General features: G+C 35.2%; 2 protein-coding genes across 15 annotated transcripts in view; one reads left to right on the forward strand and one right to left on the reverse strand.

The window, feature by feature from the left end:
* LOC125062599 (potassium channel subfamily T member 2) overlaps nt 1-2984 on the reverse strand; it is a 50865-nt gene extending 47881 nt beyond the window's left edge. For 4 of the 14 annotated variants that reach the window (XM_047668613.1, XM_047668616.1, XM_047668614.1 and 1 more), the window contains exon 1: nt 2580-2979. In XM_047668613.1, coding sequence (XP_047524569.1) covers nt 2580-2749 — 170 coding nt within the window. In that variant the 5' untranslated portion in view covers nt 2750-2979. Of the gene's footprint in view, nt 1-2579 lie in introns of all 14 variants that reach the window. The other 10 variants (XM_047668622.1, XM_047668612.1, XM_047668617.1 and 7 more) reach the window with 8 other exon arrangements.
* A 15416-nt stretch (nt 2985-18400) lies between these two features.
* LOC125062609 lies at nt 18401-21597 on the forward strand. Its single transcript, XM_047668643.1, has 4 exons — nt 18401-18418; nt 18561-18627; nt 19805-20006; nt 21042-21597. Exons 1-4 carry the CDS (start codon nt 18401-18403, stop codon nt 21334-21336), a joined length of 582 nt encoding a protein of 193 aa, XP_047524599.1. The 3' UTR covers nt 21337-21597.
* Nucleotides 21598-22093: the final 496 nt, after the last annotated feature.

Below are 22093 nucleotides of genomic sequence, written 5' to 3' on the forward strand. Positions count from 1 at the left end.
AATATCAATAAAATACAGGTCTCTGCGTAACGTAACGTAAGTGCGTAACGTTGCAAAGACATTTTAAAATATTTATGACACAGCAAACACCGTTAACCATAGAATACAAATATTAACTTTAGTGTAGTTTGGCTCCTACTGTCAATTGTAAAACCCCTGATATTATGTCTGTTAGTCATAGGTGAGTAGATGATCAGCCTTCTGTGCCTGACACGCTTTTAGCTTCTGAGACATGGCAAATCACCAATCTCGTAAAACAAAATACTTCGATTAAAAATAGAACTTCTTCGTAGTCTACTCGTGCCGTCTATGCCCTTGATTTGAGAACAGTAAATCTAAATTCAGTATCTGAATGCACTAATGGCCTACTTATTTTAGGAGTGAATAACTTACCAGAACTCTAATTACATTAGTAAAAATGAGACTGCTGAAATAATATCTCGCTATTTTGAGAGTAACCCTGTCTATATGTTTCCAAAACTATAATCACAATTTAACAGCGAAATAATTAAAACTGTATTTACTAATTTAGATTCATTAATATGTGTCATGGCGTTAATGTGTTATGTGTTTACAATTTGTATGACTCAAAACTTAGCGATTAAAAAGAGTGGCGGAAAGTTTCTTGCCAGTTTTGCTTACCCTTGACTTCCGAACTGGTAGTAAATGTTAACTTCTTTTTTGAACGTTCATAAGTGTACTTGTTTATCTATTGCCGCAGAGACCTTAAATCTGTTCAAATTTTCTATTTCTTCTTCTTCTTCTACTAGTGCCTCTCCATTACTGGAGGTTGGCCGTTAGTATCTTGAAGCTTATTTATCAATTTTTAATTATTATTTTTGTAATAGTTTTTTAGTAAGTTCATTTATAGATATCAAGTCAAATAAAAAGCCAACCTTTATAGTTCACTTTTAGTTAATAACCTATAATTATTTATATATGTGCATATATTATAAAGTACAGGAGCGTTGGACTAAACCATACATTCCCCGTATATCCTATAACGGTACGAAAAGACAAATGACAGTATTCAGGCAGTAAACATTCGAAATAAAATGGGTCAAGATACATTAATTATTTATGTAGTACTCTACACTCACAAGTCATCCTACGACCCAATACGAGGTGTACAGATACACACATACATTGCTACGATTAATTCATACACGCCTATTACATCACATAGTCCGGGCTCGGTGTAAATTTTCTTAAGAGTGGGCAATGGGCATAGTAGACTATCGACATACATCCAGAACCACAGATTAAAAATTATACCTGGAATATTACGCTTTAGTCAGCGTGGACTGCTGAAACCTAAATATCAAACATATCGCCCCCGGTTTTACGCGCGTTAATTTTGTTGTAGTGTGATAGTCCTTTCCTCTTATAAGCTTCTCCTGACGAGCTTGCGAGAATGATGCCTGATATATCCGCTCCTCCCCTTGCCCTTCTCGCTAGTGCGAACCTGGATTCGCCAGAGATCCGCTGAACTCAGCGATCAGCGATGGTCGCGAAGGACTGCAGACAGTCCAAAATGGCTGTGCTAGCAGATAACCCGCAATTAACAAAGCGACTTCTTAGCCTTGATAGGATCTATTACGGACTAATGTCTCCTTAATAAACATCTTTTTCTCCTAGGTGCGATAGACAGATCCAGAGGCTGTTTCAGCGCAGAGGAATCAGTCACCCACGTAGTCCTGGAATGCGAGGCTGTGGCTAAAGTGCAGAAATCCTCGGAGCAGTGAGGGCGCTCCGTGAAACCTGCGAAGTTCCCAGGAGACTTCTGTCCTTCTGGAAGGAGCTAGGGTGGCTTAATTAGCCAGGACCGATTATGAATCTAAGTGCGGAAACTGAGTCCACTAACCATACTCCTCTCCCGATGCAGTAATAAAAACTTTATTTAATACGATACAGTTTGAGCTCTAAGGTAAAGGTTTCGGCCATACAAATTATTACAGACAAATAAAGACATCAAAAATATCACCATACATTCTAGTAATCTGCACCAATGGGACAGACATAATAAACCACAGATACGATTTCTGGCCTCAAGTTATGCCTTTGAAATTGTTTATCCTGTGCGACACAAATTTTTATTTAAAGTTGCCACAGAAAACTGGGAAGTTAGGTGGGTAGTTAACAATAATAAGGTCACTACCAAATTTATGAGAATACCCGACGAGCCTCCCTTCGACAAATGAGCCTATAGCCAATACTATCCGTGTTCCACCCTTATGCTCAAGTACATTAAACGTTATTACCAAACCCTCTGTTTTATATCCACGCTATGCTCAAACCGTTTCGATAAAAATATTATTAATTCACACGTGAAAATCAATATATATAAAAAGAGCAGTTACTCGGAAATGTCTTCGAACCTGTAAAAAGTCATATTATATATAATTTTTTAAACTAATAATAGAACAGTTAATCTAAAAGGGAGTAGAACTACGACTCCGGTGCAATCTGTGGTATTTCGAAAAAGGCTTGTGCAATAGACAAAGCAGAAGATACTGCAGCATAGAATTTTAGGAATCACAAAGGGTGCAGTGTCTAAGAGAGCGGGTTGACTAGCACACCTGGGTATTTGGAAGGCGATTTCGTCAAGGCTGTCTGTAGGCTGGCTTAGCGGTTTCTCCAGCAGACGCGATGGAGCTGTCAAATTATCAGCATTCAGGTTTCGTCTGGTTCGGCGCATCTTTCCCTCGTCTCGCCGTAGGTTGTGTAAGCGGAAGAAGAACATCGACATTATCCCGGAACCCCCGGACTGCAACTCCACGTTTATCTCCTAGCGTACATAACTTTCACTTGGAACTCTGATACACACTGTTCAAAAGTCATCGTGGTAGTCGATTAGGAAGCGGCGTTAAGTGTATGTTTACGTTGAGAGCTTTATTAAAACTGATAAATACGGGGTCTGCGCCTTAATGGAAACAGGTCAAGAACGATCTTACTGAGCTTTGTTCCCTCTCGCTTATTAAAGCAGTTAACCCGACGATTCTTAGCTAATTATAATTTGTAAATATCTCAAACGTTTACATAAATTATTCAATTAAGAAAATGCTTAAGGTTTATAGTAACATTTAATGAACTGTCGTGGCGTAGAAGATGAAGAAATATAATTACAATAGACTAAAGTTATCCACAATTAGAATTCGCTAGAGGTTTTTCCGTTTAAAGTACTATTAAAAACCTTTTATATTTTCTACGTAACAAACAATAAACTAGACGACAACTGTTTTTAAGAATAATTGACAGAACTTACAACTTAAATAGTTATCTTCTTTTGTTCTAATTTACGCTTAGTGATTTTTAGCTATATACTTTCGCAACAAGCTGCAAAGTATATTTAGAGCAAGTTAAGTTTTGGAAGTTTTATGAAATAAAGAAGACAAATGAATATTACAATAGGAAATGCTGCTACATAATTCATTGGTTTATCACCAACACACTTCTTTCATTCTATTTTATCTTTCCTTCACTGATCTCTCACACTAAACGCTAAAAAATATGTTAAAAAACATGGAAATCAAAAACTGTGCATAGTTATTGTATTAAGGAGGAAAAAAAGTGTAAAATAAATGTTTTGAACCAAGTTTTTTAAAGACTATATATGCCAGTTGGCAAGGGCGCGATGTTCACAAAGCGTATTTCAGTTTATCATTTTCTAGATTTTTCATAAAATAGAAATGAAAGCTTGCAAAGTTCACACAAGTATCACCACAACTAAATTGGGAAGGTATACACTTTAAGGAAAATCCAAATATGCCGCATGAAAGAGCTCTAAGGTAGTTGGTGAGCCGTAGGGAAAATAACAACTTCCTTACATTCCGGCTGTAACCGATGCGCAATTAAGAAATCTGTAGGTGATATTGGCAGCTCTTTATAGTTAACGGGGTTGTAATTAAATGTCAGAGAAAATTACTAAGGAAAACGCTGAATCGTTGCTTGATGATAAGATACTGTAAATAATTCCAGCTAATACAAACTAAAATTAATTTCTTCGCGTTAAGGTACTTTTACAATGCGTCCTAGAGCAATCTAAGGGTTAGACTTAAATGAAAAAGCTACTCATGATTTATTTAGTTTCAGATTAATTGAGTTACTGACGATTAGTCCGTGAATTTATTGGAAATATAACTACTACTGGATCTAATATGTAAATACAAAAACGCAGACTCAATAAAACGAATGTTAAATGTCAAACTTACATAAAAGGTTTGTAACAAAATTCTGTCTCGAAGGACCAAAAAATTATTACGCTAAGTTTTAATGCATTTTGACGCAAAAAGAATGATTTGATTCATAGATCAGGTTATAGAGAAGGGACCGAAAAGGACTCACCCAACGACAAACTTTGTTCTGTTTGAAGAACGTGTGTCTATCGCCGAGAAAATATTGTGGAGTTGAAACAGAGTTTTTTAACTATGCACCCCATTTTATGCTCGCTATTTTAATGTCATTTTAGGGCAATGTACGTGCAAATTCTTAATACCGAAACCAATAGTGTAATGTAGGTAATGTTGAAACACTCTGGTATCGTCACGTAACCCAAACATAGGTGATATGAACTAATAACAGTTTTGCATATCCTAACGATAACTGATCATTCTATATGACGTATATTTTTCTAGAAATTCAAATCATAACATACAAATTTTATTTCGAAAGGTTAATTAAATACAACTTTCGAAAGTACTACCTTAAATATTCGTTTTCAGTTAATACAAAATTAATAAACATTTTACATCCCAAAGAGATAAAATAATAATTATTAAAAACTTGAATCCAATGAAACATTCGCTGCGTAATAAAGTACATTAGCCGCTCGGAATAATTTAAATTACAACAATTTTATTTCAATGCTTTTATGAAGTACATAATAAATTTGGTTGAAATTATATTCCGTATTGAATAATTGTTTCCTTGGTTGTACCTATTAATTTGTTAATATCATTTTACTCCGAGCTTAAAAACACATATAGAAAGCATCTGATGATTTTTCTTATACAAGGAGGTGATCAGTGTTTGACACGTCCTCGATTTTTCAGTCAAAGACATCCGGTTTTCTAATTACATCTTCCGTCACCATACAATCAAGTGTTCGCGAACACACACACCAAAAAAATTAATTAGTGCCAGCCGTTTCTAGCTTAAGGGTTGAAAGTCGCTCAACCGCTGGACTACTGCCGTGTTCTTAATGTTATGCTAAGACATTTCTCTGCTATTTTTAGACTTATGATTTTGCAAGTATTATGTCTTAAAAAGATAGTCTTCGTGGCACAAATGACCGACTCCACTGCTTTTCTTTTGGTTTTTGAATCAATAATTGTGTTGTTTAATTTATATTATTTATTTTACATACCCCAACGCTTTTTTTGAAATACAAAAACTTAGTTTTAAAAAATACAACGGACTGCTCTATATAATTTTGGTTTATGTTCAAGTTGAAATATGCTTTAATATTTTTGAACTTACAAATCCTAAATTTTAAATCACAGCGTTTTTGCGAACGTTTGTCCGTACATTTGGGAAATACACTACAGCTTTTTTGCCAAAAAATTACGAAGACGTCACGAGAGAATTAATTGCAGTGTTCTGTGTACAACAGAGACATTATGTTCCTTTAAATAGACGTCACGCTTGTTTAAACGCTGCATCTTTTACAGAACAAACATTACTAATGACTTGGGTGGGATGCATAAACCGTGGTTATAAATTATGGCAGGCTATAAGCAGTTACATTCAGTGGCTCAATAAAGTACACTTCTAAATTAGGTTTTAATAGATTAATTTAATCATTTATATTGGCGATTATGGAGCCTTATCTAAGGTATACAATTATTGGCACAAAGGCATAAGTTACCTAGATGAAGATCTCTACCTGTAGATTTGCGAGAAACGCCTGGTATAATACAAATAACGAGTTACAAAATTTCTCAGTTCTTCATTACTTCACGCAAATAATTATAATCATCACTGAAATAATGATTTTATATCAGAGTTCTTCTGAAGCTTAAATAGATGAATTGTATTTAACGGCATCAATGTTCCGTTAATTTGAGATAATTTTTACTAATTTTGTATGAAATTACCTTAATAAATGTATGAATATTAAAATTATTTAAAAAAAACAAAATCGAAGCAGCAGGCATAACATTCCTCTCAAGACGAATTTATCAAATAACAACAGCATTTGCGTTCATAGTTCCGCTTCACATTTTATTTAATTTTGCAATTGTTTCATAGAACCTCATTTTAAACGACGAAGACAACCACATAAACATAATAACAAATACTAGATAGGAATTAATAACGTTATATTATAATAAATATTCTTAACAAAACTGAACTCCACGGGGTTTTTTACTTCACACTTTTTTACCAAGATAAGAATCTAATATACCGCTTTCAAATTCGCTTTTTAATTATCAAAACAAAACACGACCTAAATTTCCGTAAAATAGACATACTTTTTTTTCCGTGAACCATCCGAAAATTAGAATCACACTCGCGATTGAAATTCACGTTATTTTTACCGAAAATTTTATTAGGCCACAATCCAAAGAGAAATATGTAAAGTGTTTTGTCACGATTTTCAGTGCGAAACACGGCTGCATCCAGCCAGCGTTCGAGCGCGACTCTGAGATGCCTTGTACCTCCCGTACCCTCGATCCATGACTCCTCACTCCCCCAGCCATCAATTTTTACATTTGTGGTCAATCTATTCGCATTGCAGTGATAAATAACTAAGTTTTGGTGTAGTATTTTATAAAATATTAAATATTAAAAATCGCGGTAATAAAAGCCTATGGCAAGCATATATATATAATGCACATAATAAGTTTACTGCTAAGAGTTTTCCTCGACTAATTTATTTTGTTTATTGTTTTCTTTGTACCAAGTAAGCCTGGATTTAAACCATTTAATTTGTAATCATCTAATTACTAAGCACTCGTTTATATGTATCTGTGAAGATGTACAAAGTTGTTTATATTTAGTCATCAATTGTAAATGTTATATATATAGATCTACCACGCAGGCTGTTAATCTCGAGATCTTAAAAGCAAGTTAATTGGTCAATTATGAAATTTTCATACATTTTTATTGTGTTTTATTTGTCAAATTGTAAGAGTATAAATCTGTTGTGGAGGCAGCTAAATTTACTTCAGCACGCACGTATCATACATGTATAAATTTAAAACTTTAAAAAAATAACAGTATATTTATAGTAATAAAGTTAAATGACTCTTTTTACTGTAAGCTCTGCTTGGAGCTTCCTGTAGTCGTTTTTAAAGTTTACATTGTTGGAGATTCTACGTTATTACAATTTGTTGTGGCCTGCACCGCTACCCTGTATTTTCTAAAAGCGATACTGATTCTAATGTCTGTAACTACATAGTTCTCTTAATATCCGAAGAGCGCTGATGTCCCAACTTTGGGATCTGCATAATGGGAATTGCAGAGCCCAGTGTTTAATGAAATAGCTCTTTATTACAGCCATCAGTATCTATCAATGTCTAATAATATTTCAATCAACGTTGATTGAAACGTCGATTAAGGGTCTGGTATGAACTAAACTTTTCTGCTGAAAAAGATGGCGTAAAAAATCTATTTACTAATATTACTTATTGAGTTTCTGATACATGGACGCTTACGATGAAAACTTTAAGATTTGAATATAAAATTTGTCCATATCACGTCTGCTACTGCTTCTTCGCAAACTTCATTACTGAAGGTCGTGCTTGTCCTGAAGTGCCCTAAGTGATGCATCGACTTGCTTCTTCTACACCACTCTTCAGCTTGTCTCAGTGCATTAGGAATGTTGTAACCCCTGGTCAGACCAACTGGTAGGCGATCACCCCCGACTTCTTCTACCACCATTCTCTCTACCATTACCAACTTGTCGAGACCATTTGGTTCTCTGCTCGTAATATGGCCAAAGTAGCTAAGCATCCGTTTGTAAATGATAGTCGACAGTCTTGTGATGATTTTTAGTTGGTTGGGAATAGACTTATTGGTTCTTTTTGCAGTCCATGGTATTCGCAACATTCTCCTTCAATACCACATCACGAATGGGTCTACCTTTTCATTGACGTATAGTCTGGTCATTGACCACCCGAAATTGGTCACTTCTGCAAAACTTAACGTCTTTCGAAAATGAAAATAAAATAAACAACATGTGTAAGGTCCTCCGTAAAACCACTTTGCCAATCAAGATACGAATGTTTTTAGAAAGGTTCTATATTTAAACTTTTCTGGTTCATGTCCTAAAAAGCTCATTTCAAAACTGCTGATTATCAAGAGTAATTATTCTCTACAATGTAAGCCTTAATTGGTCGGAGGAAATCCCTTAATTACAAGTGAAAATTAGATTCTGTGTACTGATTATTTTATCTTTTTATCTGTGCATAAAATATTTTATGCAGAACAATTTCCTCTCTCTTATGACGGGATTCAAAATACTAGTGGGTATAATTTCGAATAGTAGATTCTTCATTGAAGTATTGCTGATAGACAAAGGCAATAATTTATTTTACACGTTCATCGATCAGAAAAGCGTTACTTTAAGGCGAATTTTATCCAACGCGAAGAAACTACTTGGAAACTGAAACTTTCTAATATGTAGTAAGCACCGTTATAATCATCCTGCACGTTGACTATTATTATAAAGATTTCTTGGTTTACTTTTTCATGACATCGTCTCAACATACGCAGTGATGATTTTATTATTTTGTATAAGGAATCAATTAATTTAACAATCTATTATTGATTAATGTTATTTTGTTTGAGAATTATTAAGCATTCACTGAATTATTTATCTTTCTTCAAGAAACCATGGGTAGGTTTTATATAACTCTAAAATTAAATTTTAGAGTAATTTAATTATTTTAAAGAAGTATTGCCAAAGTTTCAGACGTCACCTCGTTACACTCGATAATTAATTATTGCAAACTGGAAATTTAATTAAATTTTAATGCACCTCGATCGAGGATTATATTTTGATTATGTGTCTACTTATATATTGATATTTATCATATTTAATGTATGGCATTTAAATTTTATATACTGTTTGTATGAGTTACTTTATCTAATAATATATATCAAAGGAATAGCAATTAATACTGCAAGAGCTCGAATATTACAAAAACGTAAACCGGCATGTAACTAAAGTAATGTTTCGTCTCTTTCTGTCAAATGTCTTTACGGCGTGATTAAAAGAGACATATAGTTAAAAGACAGGAATTTGGCTCATTATATGAATTAATTATTAGCCAAGACTTATATTGAATCCTGTTTTTAAATCATGAAATATTTTACATATAACTGACAAACTAAAAGCGCCAAGCGTATACTAAATATCTCTATAGAAGAATACCAAAAACCCCAAGCACGCGTTCCCCTTGGCCTTCTTAGTGACGAATTTCATATTAAAATTTTTACATTTATTATATTCTTCTTTTTTATGATACCGGTATATTTTTCTCGAAAGTAGTTGTATCATTTGAGGTATTTAAACTATATGCGGTGATGTTAGTTGTGATGTATTTGCGTGTTGTTCCCACGAGAATGTAAGTGCGTGCTCCTGTTTCACCATGCCTCCTGCTGATATACGACAAATCTTTGTTTTTAATTTATTGTATTATTATTTATTACTTAAGATGGCATGTGGAACATGGTGTAATGGTTGCAGCTCCTTACATTAATTTACAAACATTAATGTATATTTTTTTTGACGTTCATAAGTGTACATTCTGTTACCTACATTGAATAAATGATTTTTTAATTTGATTTTATAAGAAAATGGATAAAGCTATTTGGGGCAAACTTTTCCGAGTTCGATCCCGACGAAACGTTTATCTTAAACAGATCACCGATTAAAGTGTAGAGGTATTGCCATCCGCAAATTTTAATATTTTTATTAAACTGTAAATTTCCACCAAACTGATTCGACGAATACAGAAATAATAGGAATAGTAATAATTATTATATATATAATATAAATGGCCCGTCCTTGACCTTTACTAATGTCCCAAAGTTATTATAAAGTTCTTACTGATCCTCGGCTGCGACAACAGTTAAATAGCATATCGAGATACATATAATCTATATACCTACTGTAGTTTGGTGTGCTTATGTAAAATGATACACGAATGAATACAACGTTACAACCGTCTTGGTGTCAGAATTATTGTGATCATTTGTTTTTTCTTCAGTACCGGCCTTGCGATTCTGTAACTCACTTTTCGAACTCACACAGCGGTTTTCGCATCGGCGGTCGCTCTCAAATCAGTCGTGAAGCAGTCATTTTATGATTTGGCAGTCTTCGAAAAGTGAGTTACAAAATCGCAGGGCTGGTACGCGGTCGTACTTTGGCGGTCCACAACATGTGTTTTCTCACTATGTTTTTCATCGTGCGATTATTAAATACACAGATATTCGTCACAGACAGGGTTCAAATCTACTAACTCGGAGTTGATGAAGCCGATGAAGACAAAATTGTTTTTATAAGTAGGTAATTATTAAAACTTGCAAATTAGCTACCACTGTTACTAGGTATTAATTGAGCTGAAATTTAACTTTTTTAACTTACGTTCTGCGTTTAATCTCCAATTGTGCAATGAAATTCTATATACGCAATTCATCTTTAAACGGAAAATATATCAATAGGCACCGACGACTAATCTATACCAGAGACAAAATTATTTAAATAAATTGATTACTAAAGTAAACTGTTGTATGTGATATTGTTGAATTAATTCCAACCTCCTTGGATTAATTCTTTTGCACTCAATTTTTGCACATACCGCCAACTCAAGTCGATTTTGGCCAAATTAATTTATTTACAATACGTACATTATATTTACAAACTATCCCAATACGATAATGTCGGGAATAAATAAAATAAAGTATATAATATTAAACACATAATATACACAGTACTACGGGTTCTTAAAAAGATATATAAACAAACAAATAATAATTATTCATTTAAATAAAACCAACAAACTTTGATACATATCACTCTGTAAATAGTTTTGGTGTGATATTTAATAAAACAATAGCCAATATGCAAGCTAGGTTTGTCAAGACACGAAGCACAGTAATACAGAAGTCCCTTTTTTGACCTTTTATTAAGTGAAGTTTCCCGTTTAGTCGAATTTCACCGGAATGCAACGTTGTCTACGTTGGCCTCGTTGCTGCTGATACCCTCTCATTGATCGACAAGTGTGTGATCATGCCCCATAAAAAAGCTAAATATATTAATATTTTAGTATGATGATCAGTTTATAACAATAAATGTTTTCCACACAGTTCTGGAGGCTTTCAATGGCTAATATTTCAGTTTACATCTAATGCTGGTTTAATTTTTTTATTAAAAATTTAATCAGTGGCGCTAAAACCTTTTTAGACTTGGCCTCAGATGTCTGTAACTGTAGGTAATCAGCCTCCTGTGCCTGGTACACGCCGTTGACATTTTGGTTGTAAGGCAAGCCGGTTTCCTCACGATGTTTTCCTTCACCGTTCGAGCGAATGTTAAATGCGCATATAGACAGAAAGTCCATTGGTGCACAGCCGGGTATCGTACCTACGAACTCAGGGATGAGAGTCGCACGCTGAAGCCTTTTTTTATTACTTTATATAATTCAAACTCGATGTACAGTTAGCATAATATGTTTGCATAGAAAATCCATGTTCTTTATTATAATTTTTTTTTAAGAAAAATCGATAAATAAATGCTGTAGCGTGTAGTTCAATTACTCTTTGAACGTTCTGGGTCGACACTTGGCGTTTACCTTATCTTTACTAGAGTCGTTTATATAAATTGTTTCCTTACATTTGGATTTGTAATTCTTTATATAAACTGTTGGATATATAACTTATAAACTATGACTTCCGCACGTCAAACGTTATACGTTTTACTAGATTTTTACTTTAAGTGTCGTGTAAAAGGCTTCTCTATGCTTTTGACTTTCGAACTCTCATATTTTATTCAGTTCCTTAAAGTAGTTGGAACGTATAGCCTTGGGAAGCGTTATAAAAGTTTTTGATGTGTGATGATTGTCGTGTTATCTTTTATGTTCCCTTCTTTCTCATGTTGTAAATGGTTAGAAATATCTGTAGCCATTTGATATTTATTCAATCTCTCAATTCAATTTCGCAATATGTCTTCTTATTTCATCATTATGTGATAACGTCAACATTTATAGTAGTAGCCACTGGTTGCATAAGAAACCTGTCTTTATACAAGACACATTTGCGATATTTAAATAATTTTTAATAACTTACGTGGGGATGTACTACTCAGAGGAAAAACGTATTGATACTCCATTCTACGCATATAGTATGTGTTTTTTTATGTTTATTAGTGAAAAGTGCAAATAATGTAACTCACCGTTCCTCGAAACGGATGCTAGAGCGGCTGATATCGCTGAAGGCGCTCATGGAGCGGCCGCGAGCCGGTCGGTACGAGGTCGGCGCCGCTCGAGGCTCGGGCACGTCCGGCGGGAAGTTCACCTTGGCGGAGCCTCGCCAAGACTCGGCCCACGGCTCCGTTTCCTCCGGCTCGCTGCCATCGCTCGCGGCCGACAGGGCCTCGTAGGGATAGCAGGGGTGCGCGCCACCGCCGTCGCAGCTCGCCGAGCTCGCGGCGCGCGGCGCGCTCTCTATGCGGCTCAATGACGCAGCTTTCACCGAGTGGCGGGGCCGCACCGGGGAGGCCCGCGGCGGCGCGCGGTTGGAGCACCGGAAGTTGGTGTGGCGGAACGTGGTGCCCCCGGCGCTCCGCGGCCGAGCGCGCGGCCGACCGACATGCGCCTCGCGCCCGAACGAGATACTATTCACCACCAGCTCGCACGCCACTAGCGCCTCGCACTTTTACACACGATCAACGGCTATGGAGCAGAATAAACAAAGGGTAAATGCTGAAGCGGTGCGGTTCGTGGGTGCTACTCTCTTGGCCACGGCGGGAAGTGCGCGCGTGACAGGGATGCGGGGCAAGGGGGCGGACCGATCAATCGCGCACGTAAAGGTTCAAAGATTCACCACTTACTTTGGATAGCGCTTTTTTTGTTTCGAAATTAAAATGGTCTCCGGAAAATTATGAATTTTGAGGTTTAAGGAATGTGCTCGGTGATTAAAAGCGTCGGTCCCCGCTTATATCATGTTGTTACACATGGGGTATTAAGCGACTTCTTAATTGAACTCTAGGGTTGGGTTTGAAGTAATGTTGATCTTTTCCCGGGTAACAACTGATTTCAGCCCTCGACTGAAGATGTCGCTACGGCGTAGTGCCATTGCTATACAAATGAAAAATTACTAACATTTAGGTACCTAGTCATTATGTTTAGTAAATGGTATTTCGGCAGTTATATTAATTTCTTTATACAACTAGTAGTTCTATTAATATTATTAATATTATGACCCAAAACGAGACATCCTTTTTGAAGTTAGACTTCTTTAGGCGCGTTATGATAAATTGATGAGAGTGAAATTTTACGATGCGCGAGCGAGATGGAAATAAGACAATCTACAAGTAAAAAGAAATAGAATATGCGTGAAGTTAGCAGCTATGCCAAGAATTTTGAATGACCATACTTTGTAGTACCTTTTAAACAAATAAAGGAGTTTGAATTATTTTTTCTAAGAAATTTAGCAATGCTTTTTCACAAAGCCCTATTGTTACTTAGTTAAAAGGTTATGAAACATATATTATTATTATCATTCATTTAATAGTTATTAAATTGAATGAATAATATAAAAAAAAAAAAATAATATTATTAATTAATAATTGAATAATATACTAAATATTAAATATTATTTACAGCTTTTTTGTTTCTCTGTAAGGACCTAATATCTTCTGTTGCGGAAATAAAATATTTTCGTAGAGTTCGATATTAACATCTTTTATTTATTAACACTTCGTTGCATTAAAATAATAAAAATTGAACATAATTAAATTTAAAGGAGGGCAACTGGCGGCCTTATCGCTTTCGAGCGATCTCTTCCAGGAAACCACTGTAAAAAAAATGTATTAAATTAGATAAGGTAAGCAAAGGTGCAAAAATACATATTACACATAGTTGTTATGACAAAACTAAACAGGAACAAAAAAAACTAAACTAAAAAAGGGTACATGAAAAATAAAATGTGCACATGAATCAGGATAATTTTAGATCAGTCTCACGTCAGTTAGTAGTTAGTACGAAAGTTAGGGATACGATGTGGACAGGTAATGTTTGTGCAGAAAAAATTTAAAGAAAGATAGAGAGAGAAGGATTTTATAATAATGTTTACAAATATATTGCAACAGCTGGTAAGATAAGAAGATTAGGTAAGAAGTATGTACCATGCTATAAATATTCTGCCTTGTTCAAGGGAAACCTCATCACCGTAAATTGTGGTGTAGTAATTAAAATACGTCTAGAGTTTCAGTATGTAACATTTTATGTCTAATTTCCTCAGACTTGTATGCGTTTCTAGGTTCGACTACTAGATCGTTGGTACAAATTTGAATTAGAAGGCCCAAAGGCCACTTGTAAATGAAATATAATTAAAAAAATATTTACAGTAGTCTCAACTTAAAGAAAAACGCTTTTTACCGGATTAAAGTTATGTATTATTATTATAAATTTACAACTATTTGACATAATTTTAAATTTATCCGACGTTTCGCGTGCTTTACAGCGTGCGTGGTCACGGTGACTGAAGACAAAAGATGTTGAATGTCAAAAGGTATCACAGCTGCAGAGAAAGTTGCCTTATCTGTATTTGTTTCCCCGGAGTTGGTATCGACTAAAAGATGGAGGGTTTTGGCAAAAATGGCTCACGGTGTCCTCTATTTTCGCGGATTGTTTTTCTTTTTGAGATTTTAATTTGGATATTATTGGATCCCAGGTGTTTGACAATTTTAGGCCGTCTTCTCTATTGAAATTGGGGTGTTTTTTGATTTCAATGGCTTCGCGTACCAATCTTGGGAAGAATCTTTTCTCTTAGTCTCAACTTACGTAATAATAATTATAAATTGATAAATAGAAACATAAAAGAAATTTAAAAAGTTCGTTCCATGTCCTTAATGCTGGTAGCATTTCCTCGCTGTATTGCGATACTTATTCCTTGAGCGTAGGAAGCATCAACGCTACACGGGTACTGTCTACCAGGCGCCAACATAAATCTTTACGTCTCTACTCCATAGGAAACAAAATCAAAGATAGAGGAATCTATTTCGAGAAGTTATAATCTTAAAATGCATGAGAAAGTAGCTGTACTGTGATATTATCAGTTCATATTATAATTAAATGGAAAGAGGCAAATTCAAAATCAAGGTCACGCATCTCTTGTATATTACTATTGAAATAAAATTAATTGCATATTAAGGAAGTTATATCCTGTGGCAAAGGGGTTTTCGGCAAACACATATTCAATATACAATCGTTTATTGTTCGTCTATGCAGCAAAGCATATAGATTCTTAGACAGACTTTTTGAAATAAACTTAGCCATTTTTTTCGGAAAGGTTAGGTATATCACAAATCTCCACTTGTTACGGACTCTCATTCACATTCATGACATTCACAATGGATGCGTCGGTTATGGTAACTTTTAACTTGTCCCGTCCCTAGTCTCTAGATTCGGTCTTGGTATATCCGACAAGGCTCACCGAACCTGACTGTATCATGCACGGGTGCCTATAACCTTCTTGTAAGACGATTCTCATTTATCCGTTTTACATATTCAGACCACCAAGCATTCCCTTTCGTATCCTTTTGTTTTTTTTATGGCAATAGCCAAAAATGCCAGTTTCAAGTAAAAGATAGGAAAACTACACGCGAGAAATTTCGTATCCTTGTCCTCTTTACTATTACTTTATTGCATCTATACATAACTTATACTACGGTTTTGCCCTCATGCTTTTATTGTATTGATATTTTTTCTAGAGTAGTGCATCACCCTTCTGTGTTTGACAAATGCCATTGATTTTCGTATCAAAGACACGCTGGCTTCTTCGCGAGGTTTTAAATCACCAAGCAAGTTATACTCATTGAAATAGTAAGAAGACAGCTCCATTGGTGCACTGCAGTTTCGAACCAACTGCAACGGTGATATTCAGAATCAAGACTGCGCGAACTATGATTCATGTCAAAACCCCAATACAAGTATGTCGAGAGTCAGGCTTAGCGCTCTCATTTTTTAATCTTACCCCAACCTTTAAAATTGAGAATCAAGCTTATCAACTTTACGCTGTTATAATAAGTTAATATTATATTTTGAGTATATTAAACAGTTTAATAAATATTTGCCAATAATTCCATCATTGTTTTAAATAGTATGATTTTTAATAAATTTTATCAATTACGAATCCTACTTCGTATGTCTAATATCTCGACTTATAAGCTTCTATATTTATTTGCGGTCCCGTAAGGTTCTTGCCTCATCAGCACCATAAATCCAAAAGTATTGTTGTATAACCCAGTATATGGCGTTAACGTAAAGCATTTAGAAACAATAACGATCGACTTTTACTTTATACTATTATCACACAGATCACTAGTATGATATTGATATATAAGGCAAAAGCCCGTAAATTTTGAATAAAAACATCATACCTAGTCTTTGTCTAGGTACACATACCTTAAACTCTAAAATTACTAAAAAAAATTCATTGCTTAGTTGAAATATCCCTAATTCTCCGGCACAATTCCTAAAGCATTACTGCCAGTTCTCAAATCAAGGGCGAAGAACAGGAGAGAAGAACTGGCAATAAACTCTCCTCCACTATTTTTAATCGGCATTTTTTTGTTTTACAAAATGTTTATAAGGAGCTGCAACCACTACACCATGTCCCATGTGACATTTTAAGTAATTCATAATAATAAAATAAATTAAAAACAAATATATTTTGTCCTCTATCAGCAGGAGGCATGGTGAAATAGGAGCACGCACTTACATTCTCGTGGAAACAACACGCAAACACCAGGTTTTCATTCAAGTACGACCAGTCACCACAAGCAGCACCCGTTCACGAGCATGAAGCATGGCCAGCCATCGGCCCCCTCGCCATATTTTAGGGAGAGAGACAACCCGACGCATGGACGCCGCCACTAGCAATGGCATTTAAGCGAGCATGACGATCCTTGAAATGTGAACTTGGCTACATAAGAAAATAATAATAATACTACTTATTCTGAAATAATTTGATACCACATGGATCACGGTTTGTTCCCACTTTACATTAAAACAGTCGTGGATGTTGACGATCGCCCCAGAGTCTGGAAATGCAGTCGAGAGATTCAGTCGCGCATAGACCAATATCTATATAAAAAGTTTCTCTCTTTTAAACCCGTCAAGTGCTACAATAGGCCTCCGAAGGACAATAAAAGAACCCACCTACAACCTTTTTAGGTCTGGGCCTCAGATTTATGTATCTGTTTCATGATCATTTGTCAATCTAGTAGGCAAGTTGATGATCAGCCTCCTCTGCCCGACTAATTGGGTCTAAGGCAAGCCGGTTTCCTCACGATGTTCACCGGTCGAACGAATGTTAGATGCGCACATAGACAGAAACTACATTGATGCACAGCCAGGGATTGAACCTACGACAGGGATGAGAGTCGCACGCTGAAGTAACTAGGCCAACACTGCTCTCCCAAATGCACCTCCAAAAGACTACAGGGTAAAAAAAAATCAAAACAATGAACAACATTTTGGAAAAGAATCCACATCCCGTGGTATGGAATGTCCTATTTGTAAACACAGTCTCTAATAAACCATTTCAGTACTAACAAATCTCTCGAAGAGAATACATTCGCTCATTTTTGTTTTAACAATGCGGTCGGCATTATTATTATTAATTTCCTGTTCACAAGCATGGGTGTGTTAAGCTTTTTTTAGTATAGTGAATATAGTTTGGGTGCAATATTAAAATTTGTATATCGTGATAAATATAATAAATCGTTTATTTGCAAAGAATGTGGTACATTCAGATTCATTAATTATAAAATAACCGGATATCAGCCTTAAAATAGGCATGAAAATATCAAATTAATTATCGTAATGTCATAATAATAACAGTTAAGTTTTAACTATTATCAAAACTTATAGTCTTAATACTCTCATACGCTACAGAGCCATCTCGGCTTTAAATTTTTTATCACCTAGGTACATATAAATCTATAAATAAAAATTCCAAGCTCGGTCCAAGAACGCGTCTGGTATGAGAAATAAAAACAGCTAGTTTTGTTTTTCCGATCGAAATTTGAATAAAATGTTTTGCACTCCATTCCCAAGTAAGCTATAACTTAATTAAATTCAAGAAATAATATTATATTAGCTCTCCGATTGCGATATCAATATGATAGAAATAGACTTACCATGTCCCAGAAAACTAGGGCTTTGCTCCAATGAATGCAATTATTCAGGTAGGTAGTTCTCTAGTGCCATTTATCCACGATTTCAGCTTACACACAATATTTCAGAATCACGCGTTATTTATATTTACTTAATAGCGTTTTACGGTTGTAACAGCGAAAACATTTTCTTTTACCAAGTTATGTATTGCAGGGTGCAGTCCCTGGCACATTCTTCTGGCGTCCCCGTTTGGGCTTAGATTTGTCCATTCCAACTACAGGTGAGAAAATTACTACATAAAGTGATGATAACTTCTGCGCTGTAATATTGTGGGTAGACTTTCTTGACACCATTTAAAGCTTCTTATAGTTAGGGAGCTGGTGAGCATTTAGGTATATGATTTGCACAAGTTTCACATCGAGGTAGATTGCAGTTTACGTCAGTACGATTTGATTTGGTCCAGACAATTAAGGCTCTACGTCGCTAAGTTTTCGCGTTACAGCCGATTGAAGTTGCTTAAAAAAGGGGGATATTAAATCATTTGCATATGTATGCGTCTGGGGTTCATGGTCACAAACATCTTGGAAACGAAGAAAATCAAAGAGGCAGACATTCAGGGCTCTGACTTTTGAAGTTCTGTCTTTGAAACGCTGTACAACGCAGCGTCACCATGGTAACAGACGAGGTCCTTCATGTTTCTTAGGGTATAATTATCACTATTTATAACGTCTGCCATGTGTGCTGATCATATAGACATTTTGCTCGCCAGCTCCCCAACTATTAAATATTGCTGGAACGGTTACTTAATCATGACACATGATTAAATACAAACAAAATTAGACAAAGGTTATGGGCGACTTTGTGATATTTTTGTATCGAGGATTTTATATTGTATTGTGATTTTAATTAGAGTCATCATTAGAAATTACACAGAAGGTGACCCTTCTTAGTTATAGTTAATACTTTTCCAGCTCACGGTAAAATGACCGGTAAACGTTTTGTGGTTATAGTTCAACACATGTAAGAAAAAAACTTATTGCTTTAACTCCTTCGAGTAGCGTATTTATACTAATGGGTTTTTAAATTACATAATATGTCGTATTGATTGTATGTTTTACTCTAATGTATTAACTTTTTACTAGAAAACTTTATTCATTTTGGTACTGTTGGTCCCCACACTATACATTCCTGTATTGGACAGTTGGTTGGCAGAGGTACAATAAAATAATTTGATAGATTTGAGTGTTTGTGATACGTGTGTTTACACATGAGTGCGTGAATTATCATATGAAAATGGTTCCTGTCTTCGACGGTATCACCTCAAACGCCCACAAGTAATAATTTTTCTATAGCCCCGTAATGAAGTTCCGATCACCAGCATTTTGTAAATAACAGTATATACCTACCTATGTACCTATAATTACATATATTTGAAAATATTATTTCTAAATAAACAGAAGCGAACGCAAAAGTTGCCCTTCCGACGAGGGGAAATGTACAAGCGGGGCTGGTGGTGATGATAGATGGCTACCAAGTCGGCATGACCGTAGTGGCTCTCTCTGCTGGTATTTCGGGGGCGAAGCCCTATCCTCACCTTAACCCGGTATCAGCTTACTTCTACACTAATGCCTACCGGTGGGGACTTCGGCATTTGAGTCTGTGAGTACTTAGCAAGAATCTGATATTAAGAGAATGAGTGGAAATTGTATAATATCTATATATATAAAAAGAAAATGGTGTTCGTTTGAGGCTCTTTCACGCTTAAACCACTGATCGTATCGACATGAAACTACCACCATTCGATGCGAATTTTTTCCTAGATGGTTTATGGCTTTTTTTATGATTTTTTTTAATTCCAACGTTCCTTCATTTTTTTATTTCTGTTTTACTTTTATGAAAATTTTTCCCGCTAATAAAAACAAAAGAGGCTTCCTAGAACCGCAAAACGTCAACATCTGTTAAAAACTCGATTTTCGAAATATTTCAATTTTCTTAGCGGGAAGTTAAAAAGAAGAATAATAAAAATATGAAAAAAAATAAAATAATGAAACATAAAATTTATTTTAATTCGTCCAGCAAAGCGGGCGCGAAACGGCTAGTTTATTATAAATCGCGTCGTCGCATACACAAAAATACAAATTACTTGAACACTAAATCGTATCCATTTTTATTTGAATTTGAAATGCAATTTTGTAAGTGAATGAATATTTGTAACATTAATTTCTCGGGAACTAAGTGGGACATTTTATTCAAATCAGCCATTCCCACTTTGAGAACAGATCAAGTTACATAAAAATCGATTTAGTCGTTTTTGAGATAGGGATTACGCGCGTTGCTGGAATCTACAATAGGTATCCAGGTATATAATATTTTCAGGCATTTAAAGTTAAGTTTCAATATACTTTTATAATAAATTAATTCAAAACTACTTAATAAAATATACCTACATAAATATGCAATTGTCAGCCAGCCGCGTGACTCAACCCTGGAGTCCAGCCTTCAATGCCAGACTGTGCACCGATATAATATACAAAATTATCTAACACAATGAAATCGAGCTGTAGTTTAACAAAAGAATTAATTGATGATTTGATTCCCATTGAACATAGTCGGCCGTTGACCGCTGCACCTTTGAATTTATTTTATACAATAGGTTAACATAGGCCTAATTGATAGCTAAATTACCCTTCGCAGTATTCCCTTCTGGATTGGAGGCAACGGTGGCCATTACTGCGACACACACAAAGTTTGGAGGCGCCGCTATTATTACATGGACGAATTTATGCCCGAGTGGATGCGTAAAATATTCCCCTACGTCGATCAGAAGGAATGGAAACAGGAAGAGGTCGAATTCCGACGCTTCAAGAAGTACGCGGAGCCGGCGTTCGGTAAACACTATCGGTTTCCAACCAAAGTATTTAATAATTGGAAATCGCAAGAGACAAAAGAGACCGTGGAAGAGAACATCGACTCTTCTGCTTCGAACTAATTATAATTACGATTTTAAGTCTTTACTTAACTTATACATATTACAAAATTTATTATAGATCTACCACGTTTATCTGTATATAGCGCGAAAGCCTTAACACTACCGAAGCTTTTAACTTTTCACCAGATAAGTGCCTGGCCAAGTTTGTATAATTCATTATTCTCTCATTCGTCATCATTCTCGTGTCACAATGTTCGTTCCCATACTCGAAACGGCTCGACCGATTCTTATGAATTTTTTTATGGATATTCAGTAAGTCTAAGAATCGACTAATATCTATCTTTCAAAGAGCTAGCTTTCAAAAGCCACCCCAAATAAATTTTATTTATTTTTTAGTCATTTTTTTTTGTTTTTGTTTGTTTATGATACAGCATACAAAAATACACACAACCCCTAATTTTCACCCCTCTACGATCAACCCCTATTTTTATTAGAGATCCAACTATCAAGATGTACGGACGAGGTTTTGTTTCAACATATATATCGGAGTAATGGTGCTGGATATGATTATCCAATTATGATAATTTACTTTAAATAATAATAATAATTACTATGAAGTAATTATCATTCTCGACCATTGACTATCAAAAAGTCTCTTAACCTGTAGATTTATTTATATTGGCAAATCAAATAAACCAAATAACGGTTTTTACTTATTTGACTTTGATGTTATGAAGTTACAATAAAAATGGCAGCCGATACCAGCGCCATTACTCCGACATAAAAAATACAACAGTTACTATTAGACGCTTAAGTA

This window comes from Pieris napi, chromosome Z, assembly GCF_905475465.1.
Source record: "Pieris napi chromosome Z, ilPieNapi1.2, whole genome shotgun sequence".
NCBI lineage: Eukaryota > Metazoa > Arthropoda > Insecta > Lepidoptera > Pieridae > Pieris > Pieris napi.